Source organism: Camelina sativa, chromosome 5 (genome assembly GCF_030686135.1).
Source record: "Camelina sativa cultivar CO46 ecotype springtype chromosome 5, ASM3068613v1".
In the NCBI taxonomy this organism is placed as follows: Eukaryota; Viridiplantae; Streptophyta; class Magnoliopsida; order Brassicales; family Brassicaceae; genus Camelina; species Camelina sativa.
This window is the reverse complement of record NC_141884.1, coordinates 12,704,624-12,729,094: the sequence shown is the minus strand read 5'-3', so window position 1 is coordinate 12,729,094 and position 24,471 is coordinate 12,704,624. Positions and strand designations below refer to the sequence as shown.

The 24,471-nt window shown below is 36.8% G+C and overlaps 3 protein-coding genes and 1 long non-coding RNA gene across 13 annotated transcripts; 2 read left to right on the top strand and 2 right to left on the bottom strand.

Annotated features, from left to right (window-relative positions):
• The first annotated feature begins 742 nt into the window (after positions 1-742).
• Positions 743-1,987, top strand: LOC147943665 (uncharacterized). The gene has a single exon (XM_087452783.1). The coding sequence runs from the start codon at positions 906-908 to the stop codon at positions 1,905-1,907; it is 1,002 nt and encodes a 333-aa protein (XP_087308909.1). The 5' UTR covers positions 743-905; the 3' UTR covers positions 1,908-1,987.
• Positions 1,988-8,245: 6,258 nt separating this feature from the next.
• Positions 8,246-10,648, bottom strand: LOC104786662 (putative N-acetyltransferase HLS1). Of its 2 annotated transcripts, XM_087450008.1 has the most exons (4): positions 10,144-10,594; positions 9,196-9,546; positions 8,734-8,977; positions 8,246-8,643 (listed from the first exon to the last, which is right to left on the bottom strand). In XM_087450008.1, exons 1-4 carry the CDS (start codon positions 10,336-10,338, stop codon positions 8,342-8,344), a joined length of 1,092 nt encoding a protein of 363 aa, XP_087306134.1. In that variant the 5' UTR covers positions 10,339-10,594; the 3' UTR covers positions 8,246-8,341. The 2 variants fall into 2 exon arrangements, with proteins under 2 accessions (XP_087306134.1, XP_010510412.2); XM_010512110.3 differs by having other exon boundaries at positions 8,246-8,977; positions 10,144-10,648.
• LOC147943664 (uncharacterized) lies at positions 9,421-12,596 on the top strand. The gene is made up of 2 exons (XR_015556774.1): positions 9,421-9,558; positions 12,412-12,596. It is a non-coding gene; the product is annotated as an uncharacterized LOC147943664 (long non-coding RNA).
• Positions 12,597-21,534: 8,938 nt separating this feature from the next.
• Positions 21,535-24,377, bottom strand: LOC104789180 (protein CLAVATA3 INSENSITIVE RECEPTOR KINASE 2-like). Of its 9 annotated transcripts, none has more exons than XR_015556769.1 (9): positions 23,963-24,377; positions 23,423-23,735; positions 23,285-23,341; positions 22,760-23,158; positions 22,620-22,683; positions 22,341-22,385; positions 22,135-22,263; positions 21,804-22,040; positions 21,535-21,714 (listed from the first exon to the last, which is right to left on the bottom strand). XR_015556769.1 is itself a non-coding variant. In XM_087450005.1 (9 exons), exons 1-4 carry the CDS (start codon positions 24,106-24,108, stop codon positions 23,127-23,129), a joined length of 597 nt encoding a protein of 198 aa, XP_087306131.1. In that variant the 5' UTR covers positions 24,109-24,256; the 3' UTR covers positions 21,535-21,714; positions 21,804-22,040; positions 22,135-22,260; positions 22,341-22,385; positions 22,620-22,683; positions 22,760-23,126. The 9 variants fall into 9 exon arrangements, 7 of the variants coding, with proteins under 7 accessions (XP_087306131.1, XP_087306128.1, XP_087306127.1 ...); XR_015556768.1 differs by having other exon boundaries at positions 22,135-22,260; XM_087450005.1 differs by having other exon boundaries at positions 22,135-22,260; positions 23,423-23,784; positions 23,963-24,256.
• Positions 24,378-24,471: the final 94 nt, after the last annotated feature.

Sequence of the window (24,471 nt, the reverse complement as noted above, 5' to 3'; positions counted from 1 at the left end):
TGGACTTGCTCTTAGTCTCTTGTATTATTTTAGAATATAATATTTGATTACAAGAATTATATTCATTGAATTTTACTTTTACTAGTTACCTTATATATTTACTAGTTTGTATATCTATGACCTGACTTTCCAGTATATTTATATGTTCCATACTTCCCCCATAAGATAATTAAGTCTAAATTATGTCACATAGCACACTTTAAGGTACATACAATATTTTATTGGAAAATTGATGTGATCGACCGAAACATCAAATAGTCGAGATTATTATTAAAAAATATGAATTACAGTATGCTTGCTAATAAAAAGTTTAAGAAGGATCCAAAACTTAGGTAAAAACATGATCAACCTAAGTTTCTTAATCTAAGATAAGTAAACTTCCCAAGTTTTTTTGAATTTCTTTTAATTCTTTAGTAATCATATCTTCATGATTTCTCCCATTTTGGTTAAGTCATGTCGAGTGTCGACCGTTCGAATAATTTTACTCGATCTCGGTGACCTCTCCTCAATACATATCATACAAAAACAAATTTTCCTAGACTGTATCTTGTGGGTAAGTAGTCTACATAGCTCGTATGTTGGGATAAGCTTGAAGAATAACAAGATAACTTAAGAAAGAAGTCATCTTTATCCTACCGAGTAATGGTTCCTTAAAGGATTAGGATTAGTGTGTTTAGGAGTTATCTAAACATTGATTAGTCTCTATATATAGAGTTGCCAAAGTTGTGGTAAACCTATGAGTTTTAAAGATTGATATTGAGAGATTGTGAGAGAGAAATTAAAGTTTTGAGTTATTTTCTTTAAGTGAATAAGAGAGTTATTCTTATAAGGCAATCTTTGTTCTTAAAATCTTTCTTGCTAAAACTAGATTTTGTATCAGAGCTTATAGGTTTGATATTCGAATCATGAGTGAGTTAACCGCTGCAAGCATGAAGGTGAAGGAGAACACACCATCATCCATCCAGTGCCCTATGCTAACACCAATCAATTATATGGTATGGGCAATGAGGATGGATGTTGCGTTGCGTGTTCACAAAGTATGGGAAGCAATCGATCCTGGAACTATGGAACCAGAAAAGAACGACCTTGCCAGAGCTCTACTCTTCCAATCCATCCCTGAGTCGATGATCTTACAAGTTGGTGAGCAAGCTACCGCTAAAGGTGTATGGGATTCCATCAAAGCAAGGAATCTAGGTGCTGATCATGTCAAAGAAGCAAAACTGCACACTCTCATGGCTGAATTTGACAGGCTGAAGATGAAGGAAACCGATACTATTGACAATTTTGTTGGTAAGCTTTCAGAGATCTCCACAAAAGCAGCATCGCTAGGAGAAAACATTGAAGAGACAAAGATTGTGAAGAAGTTTCTGAAAAGCTTGCCGAGAAAGAAGTATATTATCATCGCAGCACTTGAGCAGGTCCTTGATCTAAAAACAACAACTTTTGAGGATATTGTTGGCAGATTAAAGACCTATGAGGAACGAATTCATGATGAAGAAGAGACACAAGATGACCAAAACAAGCTTATGTATGCCAACTCAGAATCTCAGTCCTATGATTTCAGTTATGATGGTGGCAGAGGTAGTGGTAGAGGCTCATACCGTGGAAGAGGGAGAGGCAGTGGACGTTCGGGTTATCAACAAAGGGACAAATCAAAAATCACTTGCTACAGGTGTGACAAGATTGGACATTATGCATCAAACTGTCCTGATCGTTTGCTAAAATTAATCAAAGCACAAGAGACTTTGGAGAAAGAAGAAGATAACACTCATGAGGCTGAATCTCTAATGATGCATGAAGTAGTGTATCTTAATGAGAAGAAGATACAACCGAGAGAGCTTGAAGACTGCTCAGATGAGACTTGGTATTTAGACAATGGTGCTAGTAACCATATGACAGGAATCTAGTTTTAGCAAGAAAGATTTTAAGAACAAAGATTGCCATATAAGAATAACTCTCTTATTCACTTAAAGAAAATAACTCAAAACTTTAAGTTCTCTCTCACAATCACTCAATATCAATCTCTAAAACTCATAGGTTTACCACATCTTTGGCAACTCTATATATAGAGACTAATCAATGTTTAGATAACTCCTAAACACACTAATCCTAATCCTTTAAGGAACCATTACTCGGTAGGATAAGGATGACTTCTTTCTTAAGTTATCTTCTTATTCTTCAAGCTTATACCAACAATCTCTCCTTTAAGCTTGAAGTTCTTCCTTGACATGCTATGTACTCCAATGTGATTCCTCATGACCTTGAACCTGTTCTTGTCAAGCGCTTTGGCTAAGATATCAGCCTTTTGTTCAGCTCCAGGGACGTGCAACACTTCGACTTGACCGTTGTCGACACACTCACGAATGAAATGGTACCGTCGGTGAATGTGTTTGCTGCGGCCATGGAAAACTGGGTTCCTTGTGAGTGCTATAGCCGACTTATTACCAACCGTATCATCACTTTCTCACAAACTTCTCCAACAATTTCAGCAAAGAGTTCCTGAAGCCATATGGCTTGTTTAGCAGCCTCTGTTGCTGCCATAAACTCAGCCTCACATGAAGATAAAGCTACTACTTGTTGTTTTTGAGAACACCATGTGATTGGACATCCATTGAAGTAAAAAACATGACCAGCTGTGCTTCTTCCATCGTCAATATCCACACTGTGACTACTGTCGCTATAGCCTATCAAACCCGATTGTTCCCCTTGCCTAAAACAGAGTCCATGATCAAGTGTTCCTCGAAGGTATCACAGAACATGCTTCAGAGCAGCACCATGCGACTCTCTAGGCTCTTGAAGATACCGGCTCAAAACACCAACAAAGTATGAAAGATCGGGCCTGGTATGAAGTAGGTACCTTAAACAGCCAATTTGTTTCCGATAGAGTCTTCCATCAATATACCGTGGGTCTTGTGACTTAGAGAGCTCCAGACCAGGTTCCATTGGAACGAGAACAGAGTTACAATCACACATCTCTGCTTCCTCCAAAATTTTCTTTGCATACCTTTCTTGTTTTAACTCTATCCCATCTCTTCCTTGATGAACTTCAATGCCGAGATAATATGTGAGTTTGCCCAAGTCGCTCATTTCAAATTTTCCAGCCATCTCTCTCTTAAACTCAAGTATTAACTTAAGACTAGAACCAGTGACAAGCAAGTCATCTACATAGACTGCTACAATGAGAAGACTTTCTTTACCTTGCTTTCTGTAAAGAGATGGTTCTTTAGTGCATCTTACAAAGTTTAATTCACCAAGAATGCGGTTTAACTTCAAGTTCCATGCTCGAGGGGCTTGCTTAAGTCCATAGAGTGCCTTATGTAACTTGTAGACCTTTTCTTCATTGTCTTTAACAACAAAACCTTCTGGCTGAGCAACATACACATCTTCGATCAATTCTCCATGAAGAAATGCAGTCTTCACGTCTAAATGGTGTATTTCCCAAGCACTTGAAGTAGCCAAAGCAATAATGAAGCATACTGTTTCAATTCGAGCAACTGGTGCAAAAACCTCGTCAAAGTCTATACCATGTCTCTGCACATATCCTTTGGCAACAAGCCTTGCCTTGTGTTTATTTATGCTGTTATCTGCATTTCGTTTCAGTTTAAACACCCATTTCAAACCGATTGGCTTCACTCCGAAAGGTAAATCGACTAAGCTCCATGTGTTGTTCTTTGTTATCGACCGGATCTCTTCCTCACAAGCATCTCTCCAAACCTTGAATTCGCTTGCTTCTCTGAAATTTCTTGGTTCTTCATTAGCTGCCAACAACAGATTTTCTCCTTCTGTATCAGCCAATAACACATAGTCACTCAGGTAGCTAGGTCGTTTGACTTGTCTACCGGACTGTCTTAAAACAAGTTCTTGAGGCTGTGATTGCGGCTGTGTGATAGAGCTCTGCTGCACAGATTGCGGCTGTTCCTCTGCAGGTTCAGTTTCAGACTCATCCGTAACTTCTTCTTCCTCAGAAATATCATTATTTCCTTCATCACCTCTGTTTTCCTCTGTTTCTTCTGTAACAACAACTTCTTTAACTCCATTGTTACCAAACTCCCCAGAGCTAATTGAAAAGGTTCCTGATTCTTCAGGGTTTTCCACATGATCATTTCACCTCCAGCTCTTATCCTCATCAAATACAACGTCTCTACTAACAGTGACCTTCCGGTTAGTCGGATCAAGCAAACGATACGCCTTTGAGCCAGGTTCTGTCCCAAGATACACAAGCTTTCTCGACCTATCATCAAGCTTTTTCAGATGCGGAGTCTCGACTTTAGCATAGGCGACACAACCAAACACCCTCAAATGTCCCACATTCGGCTTCTTTTTCTTGAAACGTTCATATGGTGTCTGAAAATTCAAGCTTCTCGTTCCTACCCGATTGATGACATAGGTTGCATGCCTCACTGCTTCTCCCCACATATAATTTGGCATGTTCATATGCTTCAAGAGACTTCTAGTCATCTCCAACAGTGTCATATTACGTCGCTCAACAACACCGTTTTGCTGCAGTGTATATGGTGCCGTAAAATGCCTATTGATGCCTTCTTGTTCGCAGAAAGTGAGAAATTCGTGAGACATGAATTCTCCCCCTCTGTCGGTTCTAAACGTCTTGATCAATAGGTTAGACTCCTGTTCTACCAAAGCTTTAAACGCCTTAAACTTCTCGAATGCTTCGCTTTTCTCCTTTAAGAGAATGGTCCACATATACCTTGAGTAATCATCGATTAAAACGAAGATATACCTCTTGTGCGCAGGCGTAGATGGTGAGATTGGACCACATAGATCCCCGTGAATTAGTTCCAGTGCTTGTGTTGCTCGAAAGGATGTTGCTTTTGGAAAGCTTTGCCTTGTTTGTTTACCAAGCAAGCAAGACGCACAAGTCTCCTTCTCCTTTGGTACACTCGATATCCCAGTCACTAACTGTTTTGCCACCATAGCTTTGATAGTTTCGAGACTCACATGTCCCAAACGTGAGTGCCACAGATTAGAATCACTTGAAGCCAAAAGCTGCAGACACCGTGTACTATCAACTTCCAATTTGACTTTGTACAACCTGTTTCTCGAACGATTGGCTCTTACTATCAGATTTCCTTCTTGATCGTGCAGATGACCATCTTTCATCCTAATATCACAGCCTGCTTCAGTAGCTTGACCCAAGCTAATAATATTGCTCCTGAGATTTGGTATATAGTAGACATCTGTTAACAGCTTACGTCCTCCTCCTTTGGTAACAAACGGAATCGAACCCTTTCCTTTGATAGCAATGGTTGTATCATCACCAAATCGAACTTTTCCTGTCACCATTGGATTAATGTTGCAGAACATGGTATCAGAGCCCAAGGTTAAAAATTCTGGTAGACCTAGAAAAGTGGATACGAACATGCCTCTTGTTAACCCGAGTAATGGGGGCCCAAGAAGGGGTTTATATCGGTCCAAGTGAGATCCGTTCGAGATGGAGTTATCATCTCGAGGAGGCGTGTTAATATCCCATATATGGTTCTTGGTTTGAAGGGGAGATTGTTGGGATATAATCCAAGTCCCACATCTAAAATTTAAAGAAACTATCACTAATATATAAAGGGTTAGGGTCAATCTACTAATAGTCAATTGGTTTTTAGTTAGAAGCCCAAAATAAACCCAAATTTAACATCGTAGAGATCCTTAATAAGTCCATTACCCCGAATATCGTTTTCAGATTTTAAGAAAGATGGTTTTTTTCTCGAAGCTTTTTAGTTGTTTCACGAAACCGTCTTCAAAAAAAGGTTCATGCAACGGTGGTGTATAGTAACAAGGATGAGTTTGCTACTATGCATAGTAGTAGGCAAAAAGTATTATTATTATTTTCTTTCCAACATTTCCTTTTCTGTTATTTTCTTATAATTTGCATTCGATTGTTTAACTTAATTTGAGAATAAATAACGAGAAGATATATATTTTTCTTTTTCGATTAGGAATTCGATTTTTAGAAGTAGTGAATATTTACATAAAAACAAATATATATTCGTAGGCTTGATCCGCAGTTTGAGTTAATATAATAAAATTGAAAAAGTTACTCTACAATATTATGAAACATCTAGACGTTGGATATAATTCCATCTCGTATAATACCACAAGTGAATTAAAATTCGAAAATGGTGAAAATCTTCGGACAGTACGATGAAACCACATTCTCTAGCTACTGTGTCACAAATTATAACCATATACTTATTTATTAAAGGTATGCAAAGACGGCACTTAATTAATTAATTTAATAAGCCCAAAACTATTTAAATAATAATAAAATCAAATGAGAAAAAAGAACCAATAATTGGTTCGACTTATGCAGAAAGATGGGGGCATATAAAAGTACACTCAACTTCCTTGTTCGGCAAGAGGACATCAACACCTAACTATGGGCTGTTTTATCTTTCTAAGGTATTCAGATTATGATTACTGATTTGAAGCCCCTCACACAAACAAAACTGTACGATTGCGTGATTTTATTTAATACCCGCACAAAAACTATACATACATACATGCATGTCTATTGGTTTATCAGAATTTCATTAGATTTGTTATCAAGACCAAAAAAGAAAGTTTCATTAGATGGCTAACCAATGAAGTTGACATGTTCCTAACATGTGAAGTACATTATGATCAATATCTATATAATATAGAATTAGGTCTAAATTGTAACCCAAAAAACCAATCCAGATTTGGCCTATTTAGATAAAAATATACAACATGTAGTTTAACATTTCCCACTATTATTTTATCCATCTGTTATGTAAATTTATATATATTCACCTGTATGTAAGTTGTAAAGATCACTAATTACAATGTAATCGAAATATTTTGGAATTTTTGTTTTGAAATTTGTCAAATCTAGGGTCTAAATTCTAAAAGGAGACTAGACACTTACTGAGATTTATTAATCTCATCCACGTTAGATTTAGGAATATCACGACATTAAATTCAATTTCAATCTGCATCTCATTGAATTCAGTCTATGAATTATGTGTCAACAACATTTTTTTTGTTTTATTTCAGCTCTAATAAATTCATTATTTCGTTATAAGTATGATATTTTTGAGTACTTGATATTTGTCGTCATGCATATTTTATTGCGTTGCTAACAAAATGAAAATTGAAGCGATTAAATACATACACCAAATATATAGTAACAATTTGAGGACCTACATACCATATATTCATGATATATATGCTAATGTTGACTTTGTAAAATAATATTCAAGAGGGGTAAATTATACAAAAAAATATACATACACATTGGAAATATAATTTATATGAAACAAAGGAAAAATAAAATAACATATATAGGCTGTGAACATGTTTTAAATACCACTGCATATTGACATTAAAAGAAAACCAAGAAGGACAACAAAAACTTCAACGATAATTTCATCCACTCAATTTAGTAAGACTAAAATACACATAAGTGTAAACGTATGAAAACAAAATGTAAATGTATATAAATTTGAGCGAACCATGTGAACATCACATGGAGTAATTAAACGTATCAGGGAAATGATGAGTTATACCTATCTTTAAGATAGAGGACGGTCCATCAATAAAAATTTGGTCTTACACCTAATAAAAAGGGAACATAAAAAGGACCACATCACCAGCACCACCAATCTCTACTTGACTACTTCGTCTTAATTCCATACAATATTGAGAAATATGTAGGTTACAAATTCAAGATTACACTCTGATTCTAAAAAATCTTATTTTAAATAAAATCATATGGAAAAAGACTATTCTTTAACCAATTTATAGCTCAAACAAGATAGGAAGAATGCTAAGGACAACAAAATGGTGGCACCTACTTGAGGAAATCTTTCTAGATTTTATATGGAGAACAATTATCATACGATAGATCCCGAAATAAAACAAAGAATCATAAATTATATAACTATATGTAGGGTTCATTTCTCTCGATATGTCATACTAAGCAAAAATGAAAATCCAAGACCCCACAACATGCCTTGGATTCATATATTGATTGCCTTAACGTTTTGTGAGTCTATGGTTCGATTGTTCTTTGTTGATAGATGACTGTACGTTGATTTTGTCGGGTTTGACGGTTGGGTATTTGGCGGTTTACATTCAAGCGTTTAGCATATGATTGAAGACATCATTTGACGATACAATCATACAACATCTTTAATGTAGTCTTACACTTAGGTTTAAAATCTATAAAACTATCAAGCGAAGACATAATTTCATATATAGCTAGTCATTATTCTTAGGAGAAAGCAAAATGATATTCGCATATTTTGATATTGGGAACTTTAATTATCATTCGGATAAAACATGCCATGAATCTCCCTACTTAGCTAAGCTACAGATCTCTTGGATCCACAAAGAGCGAAGACCGAGGTTTTGATCTTAAGCACATTTTGCTAAACTCACTCAAACCATTCATCTCCTCCTCGCATTTCAACGGCTTGATACACCACATATCATCGTCACATGAAAGCATTTTCCAATGTGGAATACACCTACCCAAAGAATCATCATCCCCACCGTTGCTTCCTCCATCAACCTCCACCACCACGACTTTACGTGCGCCATCATCATCTGATGCAGCCATGTTATGAACGTGCTCACACAAAGCCCTAACGAGTTTCCCACTTAACGGACCTTCCGCGTGAACCCCGTAAAGGAAATAGAACCCAAATGGATTAAACAGATCAGGCAACGACCTTAATCCAAATAACGACAAAATTTTACCGAAAAGGTTGGAAACTTTAGTGAGAAGCAAATAGCTCAAAGGAGCTTTCTTGATCCTAAGTTTGAAGACTTTGCTACTATCCCAAACACTAAGCATCGCCCAGCTTCCGATGTTGTCATTCTTGTAGGAAGCCACCCATGTCCCCACACTTAACTTGTTACGCAAGATTTTGTCTATGTCACCCGGGAAAAACTCCGTCGTTGCTGCCACGTGTCTCCGGTACAACGGCTCGGCTTCTTTCAACTGTCAATTATTATATCTTTTGTTAACGTTAATTAATTTCCATGTGAGCCTAAACGACCATATAAATGTATTGTGTTGATTTCTTATTAATGACTTTATATATGATGGATTTAACTTTCACGCTAGAAATACGAGATTTTAAAAAAGAAAATTCCTATATATTAAAAGAGACTCAAAATATAATATAAATATTACGCAATGTATGTGTATAAAATCACCTTTAGCATCCTTATTTCGATGTCCGACGGCAGTTTTAAACTGCCACCAGGGTTGACGGGATTGACCAGGATTGTGGGGTTTCTGAAGACGTTATAGCCAAGTTTTCCGATGAAGAGACCGAGAGAGGCTTCATTGTCCTTTTGAGTGGCCATGTAAGCATAGTCAGCATTATGAGACACGAACCATTCCTCAAGCTTTCTCACCAGAATCGAACCAATGCCATGGCGTCGGTACTGAGGCACAACTCTGAGACCAAGAACGTAACCCACTCTCACTGACTTATCATAAAACTCCACTGGCTTTACTGAGCCTTGTATGGAACCCACCAGCTTGTTCCCAACTTCTGCCACCTATTAATTAAGGTACATTCATTTGATAAACGTTATTTATATCGATCAAATTAATAGTACTCCACTTCACATATTTCACATAAATAAATTAACACATTTCAAGGATTAACAAAAGTTACAAAACCTTAACGTTCATACCAAGAAAAAAGGTTTAAGAAACCCTAGCGTAGTTTGGCTAATATAGAACCATGTGTTTTAAATAAAGTAGTTCTGTTACCTATGATTTTTTAAATGATGTTTTAACATTTTTATTAAGATATATTTACATGCCCAATATACATCTTAATTGTTCCATCTCTATATTTGATATAAATACACCTATCAAAATAATCTAAAGAAAATACGAAAATTAAAACAACATTCAAGCAAAAAGCTTATTTCATAACAACACTCTTTAAAAACCGAAGGAAAATATAAATACTACATGCGAAATTATATTACTGTAGTTCAATTTTGTCTTTTTTTTTTTATTTTAAAATAAAGAAAAGTCCTTAATTAAGAGAATAATAATAACAAGAGAGAGAGAGAGAGAGAGAGAGAGAGAGAGAGAGAGAGAGAGAGAGAGAGAGAGAGAGAGAGAGAGAGAGAGAGATTAACCAGCATAGTGAAGAGAGGACTGTTTCTGATCCTGCATATCGGATCGCCTAAACTGTCTGTGGAGAGAAGAGTTTGGTCATCGTGACAAATCTCACAACTCTTCTCCACACGATTCATTTGAATTATGTCCCTACGCTCATCGTAGCATCTGATCACCACCTGCCCATCAACTTCTTCTTCCCATTGCCCCACCATTCTCTATCTCTCGTTCTCTTTCCTTCTCTCCCTCTATAGGGAAATGAAATAAAAGGAGGAAAAAAAAAGTTGAAATGAAAATTAAGAGGGATAAAAATTCATACAAGGAGAAGAAGACCCATCAAATGACATCAATGTGGAATCTTATATATACAGATACAATATGGAAGTTAATCCACCTCTGATCTCTCTTGTAGTTTTGGTGTTTTAAAAAAATGGAAGTTAATCTGTCATTATTTATTTTTTTAGACATTTCATTATTGTTTTGTATATTAGTTGTAAAGTTCATGAAAGTTTACCAAAACTTGACAATTTCATTGACTCTAGGAAAATAGTCTATGTGAAATCTACAATAAATTTTGTAGACTAAAAGAAGATTTTATAAAATTTAAAATAAATTAATTATTTTGGATGCAATTTTATCTATTAGTTTAGCAAAAAAAAAAAAATCTTAAATACGAAATACCATCCGTAAAACCTATACACTACTAGCTACTACTTTAGGCAAACCCTATCTCTTATGCGGACCTGCCTTCTAACTTAGGTAAGTAATCCGCAAACTTTGACTCAATTGTTTAATACGGTAATAATTGTTCCACGTTTATGAATGTACCTTCTAAAAACATTTTATATTTTGACTATTGTCGTTGTAGAAATGCGCAGCTATTATATTTAGTAAATTAATTTCACATTTCGTGAAAATAAAATTTTCAAATCTTTGTTAGGCGCTAATGATCATCATGTGTTCGCGTTGAATTTTTCCTAACCTATTCATCAGAAATTATTCTTGTATTGTCTTTTAATATAAATTTTGAATATAGTTTTTAGTATTTTTTTTTTTTTCATTTGAGCTAATTTGTGTAAGACAAAGAAAAAAATAACCATAAAACATGGGTTAGACGTCTTGACCGATTGAAAAATTGTGGAGGATTTGGCTAATACTTACCGTTTTAGTCTAAATCAGAATGTTCAAATAGTTTTAACCACCAGAATGTTCAAACGTCTAGATGGCCCATTGTTAGATATTGAAGTTTTAGTGAGATACAATATATAAAAAGGATGATTAGTTTTAGATTAATAAAAGTGACTATGTTTGGTCCCCAATAACGACAACTAGAGAAGTGAACACTCGTTCATCATTTGTCGCCCCTTTACAATTCTCTTATTATTTTTGTATGCATTATTATGTTGGTACGTAGTTCTGCCTTTAATTTTGATATTCAATTAACAACCTCCACAGCAAAAATAAAATAAATCCGAAAGTTTGGTCCAAACAATAATGAAGGAAATCCTGTTGTAGTAAACATTCTGATAGTTTAGAAATGATAGTCTAAAATTCCTCCTTCAGATAAAAGAAAGCAATCTTTGTCGAGTTCATCAGCCAGACAGCCACCAATGTTTGCTGAGCCAGACCAAATGAAAATTGTGGAAGTATTCTTTATCTTTTGGTTGATCGATTGATTAGCTAGCATTTCTAAATTAGCTATATGTGGTTTAATTTAATCATCAGAATATATACATAATTATGTATATATATTATTTATTTATTGTAAGTTTTTGTAGGTATATTAGTACACTCCATGTTGAAATTTTTACATTTTGACTGTATCCACTTCCACTCATTGTTGTTTATATTGTTTCTTTGTGAATCGTTATATCCGTTGATTATGGACGTGTTGGATTGATAATAATTAATGTGCAAGCTTTATGGATCGACATAGCTCCCACGTACGTGTTGATAGCAGTCGTCATATTGCCAAATGTTTTTTGTCAATTCAATGTCAACGTTATTACATTCAGAAAATATGTATCAGTTTTACGTCTTTTATTGCTACCAAACTAAAATAAAAAGGTTGGCAGACCAAAAGCGAAGTAATATAACAATATGATTGGGAGATGTTTTGGGAGTGGAGAGAAGGAGTCGAGAACGAATCATATGTTCGCTAACTTAAACTAACCAAAGCCAAAACGAATACGTAACTCAATAAAGATTAGCAATTTTCCTTTTTAATTTGTTTGATTATATATTCTCATCTTTATGCAATGTATATCGTAACGTTGTTGCGTTTTTAGGAGTGATGGTCCACAACCACAACAGACTGGACAATTGACATGGAGCACAAGTTTTATTGGAGAATAATATCCTCGAATTTATGAAAAGACACAAAGGAGAGATTACGACGAATTAATGGCTTTAAAGTTGAAGAAAGCTTTGAGATTATTTTTAATTATTAATTATTTATTATTTTTGATGATAATTAGCTTTGAGAAAATTTTAAAGTTAGTTTTCTAGAATCCTTAGTACATCAGAAATTAAGAACTCTTTTAAGATTTTAGAGTGTTTTTATACAATGAGAACCTTTGGTAAAATTCGAGTAGAAAATAGCAACGAAAACAAGATGGATTGTTTTGTTGAACACTTTATAATAATGCTACATTTTTCAAAATTTGTTACACAAGATGTGTGATTTTTGTCAACCATTGGGCCACAACTGGCCGGCCCATTAGCCAAATTCCTATATTTGTAGGAGCCGGTACTCGATCCCGGGTGTGATAGTGAATAAATGTGTGATTTATTCAAAGGAATCTTACATCACGACACACTTTTTATAAAACTTTGTTCAATTGACACACTTCTTGACCATATCACACTTTTCACCTCAATTTTTTACTTTTTAGACCACTTTACCCTCTATAATATTTCATATCTCTTATCTCTTTCTTCTCTCTCCTTAATTCTCTTTACTCAATTCTCTCTCTCCTTTTCTCCTAACTCTTTTTATCTTTGTAATCAATTTATTTACTTAATTAGACATATATTGTCAATTTTTTTATATAATACATTATAATTATATTTTTTCTACAGTTTAGAATCAATTTTACTATATTTAGGATGGATAATTATACCACACATTATCCATTTATCACTGAATATTTGTTCAATACTATGTGGATACTCAAACTAGGTAGATGGATACTTCTGGATGATCATCTTAAAAAAATGAATGTCTAATTAATCAAACATCATGTCGTCCATATTATGATGATGCATGAGATACTATCCAAGTGGTTGAATTCATGTGGTTATTATGTGTCTTATAATGTAACATCTTAGAAATACTCATTCATGTGGTCAATTATCCAAGCAGGTGAATCTATGTGGTCAACTATCCAGGCGGTTGAATCCACTTGTTCATATGACTAGCATGTCATTAATATTTACTAGCTAATCTATTCATTCATACAACCATTCATACATAACCAATCCACATTTATTCATACAGCCATCAACACATAACAAATCTACTCGTTCATATCCATCAAAAACTAGGTTTGTATAATGAAAATTTGATGTCATCATGTGGATGAGGTGCTATGGATACTGATTAATTATACATTATCTATTTATATTTGAATAATTATTCGCTATTATGTGGATGGTTAACATATCTAGATGAATACTTACTTTTGGATGATCAGAGAAAAATATATGAACACCTAATTATCCAATTATAGTTGAATATTTGTTAATTGTTATGTGGATGCTAAAAATGTCTTATTATGTGGATACGTATTTGTTGATACGTCTTTGTGGATACGTATTTGTGGATACGTATTTGTGGATACGTATTTGTGGATACTTATGTGGATACTTATTCTAAAATCAAATCCACATGGATGATGAGTTATACACGTCCAATAAAAACTACTTGTGTTTTGGTGAAACAATCGTTGTTAACTATCAAACAATTTTAACCTCATCAAATCCCCTAAAAAACTAAGCATGAGACCATTTATTATATCTTATCCTAAACCCTAAACCCTAAACCCTAAACCCTATACCCTATACCCTAAACCCTAAACCCTAAACTCTAAACCCTAAATCCTAAACTTTAGACCTTAACCTTAGATCATAAACCATAATCATAAATTTTAATAAATGTAGCCAAATATGACGATCTTTTACTATAAAACATGAAACTGACATGTCCCAACCTGTAAACCTTGAACCTTAAATTATGCCAAATTTTTGACTTCTTGCATTACATTCTTTATAAATTTCCAGATTCATTGATGTTGTTTGCTATTATGTGGATGGTTAACATGCATAGATGGATAATTATTTTTGGATGACCAGAAAAAAAAACATATAAATACCTAATTAATTAAAAAACTTGTGGTTTAGTAAAGTAGTCATGGTAAACTATCAAACGATTTTAATATTTCATGTCCATAAAATCAAGTCCACATGGACGCTAAGTTATACATGTCCACTAAAAACTACTTGTGTTTTGGTGAAGTAGTCATTGTTAACTACCAAACAATTTTAACCACATCATATCCCCTAAAAACTTAAGCATGAAACCATTCATTATATCATATACTAAACTCTAAACCCTAAATCTCTAAGCCCTAAACCCCTAAAACTCTAAAACCTAAACCCTAAATCCTAAATTTTATATCATAAACCATAACCATAAATTTAATTTCATAGCAATTGTAACAAATATAGCCAAATCTGAAGATTTTTTACTAGAAAACATAAAACTGATGGTCAATAACATATGAAAAAGATTTGATGGATGATATTATATATATTGAACATGAAACTAAATAATCATAAACATATAAGCATATGGATTTGATTTTGTAAATGATAAATATATCAAATTGCAAAATTAAAAAAATATATATAAATGTGGCTACGGAATATATATATATATATATATATATATATATATATTGTTATCCACCACTCAAGATTATTCAAACTCATATATCAAAAAAAGGGAGTAAGATAAAAAAAATAAAATAAAAATTATTTGAAAATGGAGAGAGAGTTAGAGAGGGTGAGAAAGAAAGATAAAGGAAAGTAAATAGAGTAAAAAATAAAAAATAAAAAAAAAAGATGTGTGTTGGGAAGTAATGTGTTTGAAGAGAGAGTTAGAGGGTAAAAAAGTAAAACACTATAAAAAAGTGTGTGGTGGTTCAAAAGTGTGTTAGAATGCAATTTTTTTATAAAAAAGTGTGTTAGAATGCAAAATTTTCTTTATTCAATGCTAGCGGGTAACTTTATCAAATGAAAACTAAAATTTTGGACTTCAAAATTTAAAGTTTAGTTTTTGTTAGTGTGTCATGTAACAATCATAATAAAAAAGGTTACATCTCAAAAAGTGTGTTTTCTTTTTTTGTTGTTCAAATCATTTTTTTTTAATAGTTAAACGAATGAAAATATTAAAAAAAAAAAAAAAAAAAATGGGCTAGGGTTTCGGGCGATTGAATGACGATTCTCAGATCTGTATCTCTAGCACCCTAGATCTCAGTCAGCGACCTAAGTTTTCTCAGTCAGCTGTTCATTAGGTCTGCCTGGCCTCTTTATTAGGTGTAGTAATTGGTGGTAGACATCTGCGGGACGAGATCGGATCAAGGAAAGCTCAGAATGATGCGTACTAGGAAAAAGAAGGAGCTGTCTCTCATGGAGGAACTAAAGGAGTTAGATATGCTAGAAGAAGGAGAGATGGTGGAAATCCCGGATCTGGAGAATAAAGACCTGATCGAGGAAAACTCCTTGAGTATCATTGTCAGATGTCTTAACCCAGCAGCCCATAAAGTTGGAGGGTTGGTTAAGGCTTTACCACCGATTTGGGGAATGGAAGACCGTGTGAAAGGAAGAGGTGTGGGGGAAGACCGGGTACAATTTATCTTTGAGACTGAAAGTGACTTGTATCATGTTTTGTATAGAGGTCCCTGGTTTGTCAACGGTTGGATAGTAACACTGGACCAGTGGAAGCCAACTCCCGGACCAGAGTTCCTCCAGAGGATTCTGTTCTGGATCAGAATCAAGGGGATACCCATTCATCTGTTGAAAAGACAGACAGTTGAAAGCATTGTTGGTCCCATGGGAAAGGTGGAAGCAGTGGAACTACACGCGAAGAATTCTCAGTCATTAGAGTACGTGAGAGTGAGGGTCTGGGTAAATGCTGAGGAACCACTACAGTTCCTAAAGGTGGCAAAGTTCAAAACAGGGGAGATTGCCCATGTAGAATTGGTGTACGAAAAGTTGCTCAAGGTATGTTTCCTTTGCAAAAGGCTTACCCACGATCAATCTGTATGCCCATTCCAAGTCACTGAGAAGCCGCAAAGGGGAGGACCAAAGCAACAGAAGGGAAAAGAGGATGTACCCTGGAAAGGTAAAGGGAAAGGGAAAGTGTGTAGCGAAGGCAGTGACCATACCAACCTAAGGAGTCAAATGAAACGAACAACAACCTCTCAATCTGAGCAAAGACAGAGGCCAAGGAGTGTAAAGGAAAGGTTGCAGTGGTCAGCTACTAGTAATAGGGAGGGATCGGCTCATTTGCAAGAGTGGAGACCGACTGGGCGAGTATATGAGCAAACAGTTAAAGTGGCAGAACCCCAGGCTCCTGAAGTTCAGTTATCGGTCCAAAGTAAAAGGAGAAGATCAAGTACCAGTGGTGAGAAGGCCAACAAAAAAGCAAGAATTGGAGCTGGAGATGAGAACTTTAACTCACCTTCCGTATTTGAAAGGCTGGGAAACAACACAGAAGAAGAGCAGGATATGGAGAAGAGAGGATCAAGCGAAAAAGCAAAGCATTCTCCATCAGTCTTCGAGAGGCTAGGATCCCAAGGTGCCTCCTCCAGTACTCAATGTTCAGCTAAGTCTGGACAATCAGACCATTCTGCTCATGTGGCAGCACAAGTTTCGAATCATTCTGCCTCGTCGGTGGCAGCGCTTTGTCAAAAGTCCTTTGGAATTATTCCTGGGACTGTCAGTGACAACAAATTGAAAGAAGGGTTGATGATTAATTCCAACCCTTCGAAATCAATATGAGGATACTGAGCTGGAACTGTCAGGGGGTGGGGAATACCCCTACAGTTCGACGCCTAAGGGAAATACGTGGTCAACATTTCCCAGAGGTTCTATTCCTCTGTGAGACCAAAAAAAGAAGGAGTTACTTAGAGAATGTAGTTGGACACCTTGGATATTTCGATTTACATACCGTTGAGCCAGTGGGACTAAGTGGGGGTCTAGCTCTGATGTGGAAAGAAAGTGTTACAGTCAGAGTTTTAGAATCGGACAGGAGGATGATAGATGCGAGAGTCACTTGGCAAGGTAAAGAGTTTTTCTTAACTTGTATTTACGGGGAACCAGCTCAGAGTGAACGAGGAGAGCTATGGGAGAGATTATCAAGAATGGGAGAGTATAGGGGTCAAGCATGGATGATGACAGGAGATTTTAATGAATTGGTGGACCCTTCGGAGAAGATAGGAGGCCCAGAAAGGAAAGACTCAAGCTGTGAGGAGTTTAGACAAATGCTCAATGCTTGTGGTTTGTGGGAGGTGAAACATCTGGGTTACCAGTTCTCATGGTACGGCAATCGAAATGATGAGTTGGTGCAATGCCGACTAGATAGAACAGTAGCAAACCAGGCATGGATGGAGCAGTTCCCAAGGGCACAAGCTTCATATCTCCAAAAAATTTGCTCAGACCATAGTCCTCTCGTCACTTGTCTCCTGGGAGAAAGGTGGAAACACTGGGCTAGTTTCAAATATGACAAAAGATGGATCCAAAGAGAAGGGTTTAAGGATACTGTAGCTCAGTTCTGGAGGACATCAGGAAACGAGCAGGAAAGCTCAATGATGGAGAAGATAGCGGGTTGCAGGAAAGAAATCTCTATATGGAAACGTCATGTGAAGCCTAGTTCAGCATTAAGAATCCAAGAGCTGCAGTTCAAGATTGATGCTGCAACTAGACAGATTCCTTTTAACCCGCAACTGCTCAAAGACCTTAAGAAAGAGCTAAATATAGAGTATTATCAGGAGGAGCAGTTTTGGAGTCAAAAAAGTAGGATGACTTGGGTGCACGAAGGGGACAGAAATACGAAGTTTTTTCATGCAGCAACAAAAACCCGGAGGGCACAAAACCGGATCCAAAAATTGGTGGACGAGGAAGGGTTCGAATGGTATACTGATGTGGATCTGGGGAAAGTGGCAGAAGCATATTTCAGGAAACTGTTTACATCAGAGGATGTGGGTTACCAGTTGCAGGAGATGGGTGAAGTTAGACCAACAGTTGACGACCAGATGAATGCTGGACTGTTAGCCCCAGTTTCGAAAGAGGAGGTTAAAAAAGCAGTCTTCAACATTAACCCTACTAAATGCCCGGGGCCAGATGGTATGATTGGCTATCTTTACCAACAGTTCTGGGAGGTCATGGGATATCAACTCACGGGAATGGTTCAAAAATTCTTCAGCACTGGCCATATGGAGGAGGATATGAACCGAACAAACATATGTCTCATCCCAAAGAAGCAGAGGGCAGACAGATTAGTGGACTTTCGCCCAATCAGCCTCTGCAACGTTATCTACAAGATAATTGGAAAGGTTGTGGCAAACAGAATGAAGAAGGTTCTCCCCCATATCATTTCCGAAACCCAGGCTGCTTTTATTCAAGGGAGGCTCATCAGTGATAACATATTGGTGGCACATGAGATGATTCATGCTCTCAACACCAATGCTAAATGCTCAGAGGAGTATATTGCTGTCAAAACGGACATCTCCAAGGCCTATGACAGGGTCGAATGGGGATTTCTGGAGAAGACAATGTTAACACTGGGGTTTGATGAACGATGGATCAATCTGGTAATGGAGTGTGTCAAAACAGTCAGATACCAGGTGCTGATCAATAGATCCCCACAAGGAGAAATCAAGCCGTCAAGAGGACTGAGGCAGGGAGATCCTATCTCGCCGTATCTGTTTGTAATCTGTACTGAGATGCTGATAGATGATGCAGCTAGCGGAAACAAAGGGACAGATCTCAGGATTGGTACTTGCAACAGGAACTCCACCAGTATCCCACTTACTATTCGCGGATGACAGCATGTTTTACTGTAAAGAAAATGACGAAGAACTGGATCAGCTTATAAGAATAGTGGAGGAGTACAGTCTTGCTTCGGGACCGCGAGTGAACTATCAAAAATCAAGCATCACTTTTGGTAGAGGAATCCCGGAAGAGAGAAGGAGGGCTATAAAGCAAAGACTGGGAATTGAGCAAGAGGGTGGTCAAGGAATGTACCTGGGGCTTCCAGAGTCGTTTAAAGGATTAAAGATAGAATCCCTTCATTACTTAAGAGATAGACTTAAGACAAAGGTCTCAAGCTGGCAGACGAATTACCTCTCCCCTAGAGGTAAGGAGGTGATGCTAAAATCGATCGCCCTTGCACTCCCATCATTCACTATGAGCTGTTTCAAACTACCGGTAACAATCTGTCACCAATTAGCGGGGATAATGGCTGAGTTTTGGTGGAAGAATAAGAGAGAATCTAGAGGAATGCACTGGAAGGCTTGGGAACATCTGAGCAAACCGAAAGAAGAAGGGGGGTTGGGTTTTAAAGACATTGAAGCCTTTAACTTAGCAATGCTCGGGAAGCAGTTATGGAGGATGATCACAAGACCAACATCCCTCTTGGGGCAAATATATAAAAGCAGATATTCAGGAAGTCAAATCCGCTAAAAGCGCCACTAGGCTCAAGACCCTCTTTTGCCTGGAGAAGCATCCATGAAGCGTAAGCGTTGGTTAGGCAAGGAATAAGAGCAGTTATTGGTAGTGGAGAAACTGTTGACATTTGGTCGCATCAATGGCTATTGGCCAAACCAGCGAAAGGAGTTACTTTGATGAATCAAATCCCACCGGAGTCACGCAGGTTTGCCTCTCGGCTCAGGTATGTCAAAGATCTTCTAGAAGCCAATGGTAGAGAGTGGAACCGAGAACTACTATCCACTTTGTTTCCTGAGAACATAAATGAGCAGATTCTATGGATTAGAGTAGGAGGGCAAGGAACAATGGATAAGTTTGCTTGGGATTACTCAAAAGATGGTCATTACACAGTGAAGTCTGGATACAGGGTAATAATGGAGCTCAATAAAAGTCGAAACTTACAGCAAGAGGTTGACCAGCCAAACATAAACCCGATATTCCAACAAATCTGGCAGACTGACGTATCCCCAAAAATCCAGCACTTTCTATGGAGATCAGTGAGTAATTGTCTACCGGTGGCAGGAAACATGCTTCATAGACACTTAGCCAAAGACGGCTCCTGTCAGCGATGTGCTAATGGCCTAGAAACTGTGAACCACATGCTTTTCAAGTGTTCGTTTGCTCGGCTTGTTTGGGCTATCTCTCCCATTCCGGCTCCACCAGGAGGTGAATGGTCAGATTCAATCTATGCGAATATGTATCACCTCCTAACCTTGGGGAAGATGTATAATCAACGAGACCTGAACTGCAATGTGGCTATCTGGATCCAATGGAGACTTTGGAAAAGTCGAAATGCCTATCAGTTCGAGGGGAAGAATCAAAATGCCAAGGAGGTGGTGAGCAGAGCAAAAGACGACGAGGAGGAATGGAACCTAAGTAAGGAAATGCGGAGCAAGCCCCCCATAGCTCCACGACCAGATTCCTGTAACATTAAATGGATCCCACCACCAATGGGATGGGTGAAATGCAATGTTGACGGAGCTTGGAGATCAGATAGCGAGCAATGCGGAATTGGATGGGTCCTAAGGGATGAACAGAAAAAGGTTATTTGGCTGGGGGCAAGAGCTCTTCCAAGAGTTAACAAACCGCTGGATGTAGAGGTTGAGGGGTTAAGATGGGCTATGCTATCACTTGCTCGAATCCAATATCCCAAGGTAATTTTTGAAACTGATTCCCAACTGGTATTGTCTTTGATAAAAGGGAACATAGAGTCAAACCATTATGCGCCCATCATTCAAGACATAAACCAACTCTCTCAGCGTTTCGAAAAGGTCAAGATGGTGTTTACTTATCGAGAAGGAAATGGAGTGGCCGATAGAGTAGCGAAGGAAGCTTTGTCTTTTGATAATTGGATTCCAAAGTTGTACTCTATGTCGCCAGACTGGGTTGTATCTGAAGTGGAGAAAGACATTATGTAATAACTTTATAGGTTAACTAGGTTAGACCCGCGCTACGCTGCGGGATACTTTTTATAACTATTTTTAGATATATTAAATTATGAAAAATATAAAATGATTTTTGATTAACTGTAAAAACTGTAGTTTATAAAATGATAAGATAGAAAATGCATTAATATAATAAAAATAGAGAAATTTCAAATTTAAGATAACTTATATTTCAAACTAAATAAGTAAACAATCTTTTGGTGTTTCAATCTCTAACAACTTATAAATTAGCTTATATAGTATAGATTCATTGTCAATCAAGTATCTAAAGCTTAAACATTCTAAAGTAAACAAATTATCCAAAGGGAGAAGTCACTGATCAAGTATCTAAAGTTTAAAGCCACAAGTTCTTTCTTTCATTATTGGTCCTTGAATCTGCACATAGACATAATAGAAAAACAACAGAGTCAATAAACTTGTTGCACAAAACGAGTTTATGCAAGGAGGAGAAATTTGACACTTACTTCTCTATAGCTTCTTAATAAGTGTTTCTTGTTCTTTGCTAAAGGAAATCACTCCCTTTCTGGTGTTTTTGTTTTAAAAGCAGTAGATTAAAACCATTAAAATCCAAAACTAAATGTGCTGAGTTAGAAATTTTGTAAACTCTAAAAAACATTCATGTAACAAGTTAGCTGTTATCCAGGGTGTAACCGAGCAAACCAATACAGCCCTTGAAAGTTCTGGGAATGCATTTTCTGATCCTACAATCGAAAGAACAAACTCAGTAGTTATTGTATAGAAATTATAACGGCTGATCTGAAAAACACAACTCATTTCTATGAATTTACACCATACCTAATGATTGTTTGTTTACAACATTTGCCAAGTATTGTTGAACAATGAGTCCTTTAAAAGAATGACCAATAAGAACTGGAGGTGAAGAACCAAGATTCAATTCGATGAAATCTGCATTATCATTATCTACTACACACACAAGTTAAACGCTCTTAAGAATCTTGCTGAGTCCAATAAAGACAAAAGCACATCGCAAGTTCAATTACCTGAAGTGTTCCAGCAACTGTTCCAAAAGCTTCATCACTTTCACCCTAAAAGATTCAGAGATAACAACATAACATTCACACACAAATCACTTTGTTCTAATCAAAACTTTAAAACTTTATGTTCCTGAAAGTATAAGTAGATGATGGGGAAATCGAATATGAGCATAAAAACCAAAACTTTTATGATTATAGAATTTACCTAACCTAATAAGCTAACAACATAAGAATCAGACCCAAAATAAGAGAAGTAAGGTAACCAATGTTCTGCCCAACACCAACCTGCGTGGTAGCTTCCATGTACAAACACCAATGATAGATTATCTATTTCGGATTTGCCTCTCCTCTGAACAAATCAAATTCAATAACAGAGAAAAAAACCAAAACAGATTTGTTAAGTAAGATTTGTGGGTTGTGTGTACCTTGAGTTGTTTCTAAAGAAGAAGACAAGCTTGTGAGGTCGTGGCGGATAATTGCACTTTTGATTCACATAGTTCCTCAACTTTCTGTTTTGGCTCTTCAATCTTAGTTCTCTTTAATCTCAGAAAGCAAATAAAAACCAAATAAAATTCACAGCCTGTAAATCTTCCTTAATCCCAAAAATAAAACAAACTCTAGCCCTGAACACTTTCCGGAGATTTATCTTCTTAGTTTCAGATTTCGACTTGTTATCATTGGATTCAACAGCATCAGCATTGAGTGTAACATGAAGGTTTGGTTTCATACATCAAGTTCTTTCGTCATGTATCAACACTCTCTTAATCTCCATCGCTTCTGGTAATATATGCTTTAGTTGAGCCAAGTGACTATAACAAAACCTCCTGAAATATATCCACACCATACCATCAGAAACAGATTCATGAACTGTGGATTTAGGAGAATGTTTGCCGCCTTAACATCTTGGTGAATAATCTTGGGATCACATTGCTCGTGTAGATAAAACAAACCTCTTGCAGCTCCTATTGCTATCTTCTTCCTTGTGTTCCAGTCCAATGCTGGTTTAGCTGTAACAGTTTCATAAGTTAGTTTAAGTGATTACATTTCTGTGACTAAAATGAATTAACAAAAACCAGTTTTATCAATACCTTTAAGCCTAGAGGCGACACTACAATTGGACATGTAAGGGTAGACAAGAAGTCTTTCGTTAGAACTCACGCAATAACCAATTAACCGAAGCAAATTCCTATGGACAGCTAAGCTGATCATCTCAAGCTCGGTACGAAACTGTGAGTTCCGAGAAGTTCCATTCACATCTTTCAGTCGTTTCACTGCAACCACTGTCCCATCTCCAAGCTTTCCTCTGTAGACATTACCAAACCCACCAGCACCAAGAATGCTCTTGGAACTAAACCATCCGTAGCTACATGAAGTTCTCTGAATCAGGAGAGTCTCCTTGCCCTGTAGTGGAGACAACAAAAACAACAGCTTCCTCATGAGGTAAGTAACTCTACAAAAAACACCTTTTATGTCACACCACTCTTAAAGAGAGTTTTGTGAAATCCAATAGCTTGATCATCGTTGTCTACCACAACTACTCTCTAAGGTGAGCAATTTTAATTGTAAGATAAACGAAGCAAACACAATCTTCGAAACAGAAAGATTGGACTTTTTACAGACACACATACCGCGTCGAATTCGTCAGTGGAGACGATAGAAGTTGGACATCCACGGTGTTCTGCTTCGCGGCCAATACGCTCCACCGCATCAAGAGCGTTCTCGGTTTTAGAAGCATACAACACAAGCAGCTTCCTCGGCTTTTCTCCATCGTCATCGCCGCCACTTCACCTCACCCACCCGGAGATTGAGATTGAGAGAAACAGCAAAACCGGATCCGGTCTGATGACTTTAACCGATCAATTGGAAGCGCCATGTGCAATAATAGAGGAATCCGAGACATGCGTGACAATCAAAGAGAGAAATAAACACAAATCGAAAAATAGCAAAAACAATAAAATCTCTATCAAAGAAAACGATGACGAAGAACCAAAATCAGGAAAAGCATCAAAACGACATTGGCTTCTTTTTCTTTAGTCCACATATGAATAAAATAAGGTAATGTGTATTAATGTTATAATTTGATAGGTTGGAGTTTTTAACTGAGGTGTCAGTCTCTGCTTCAAAGTTGAAGCTGAGG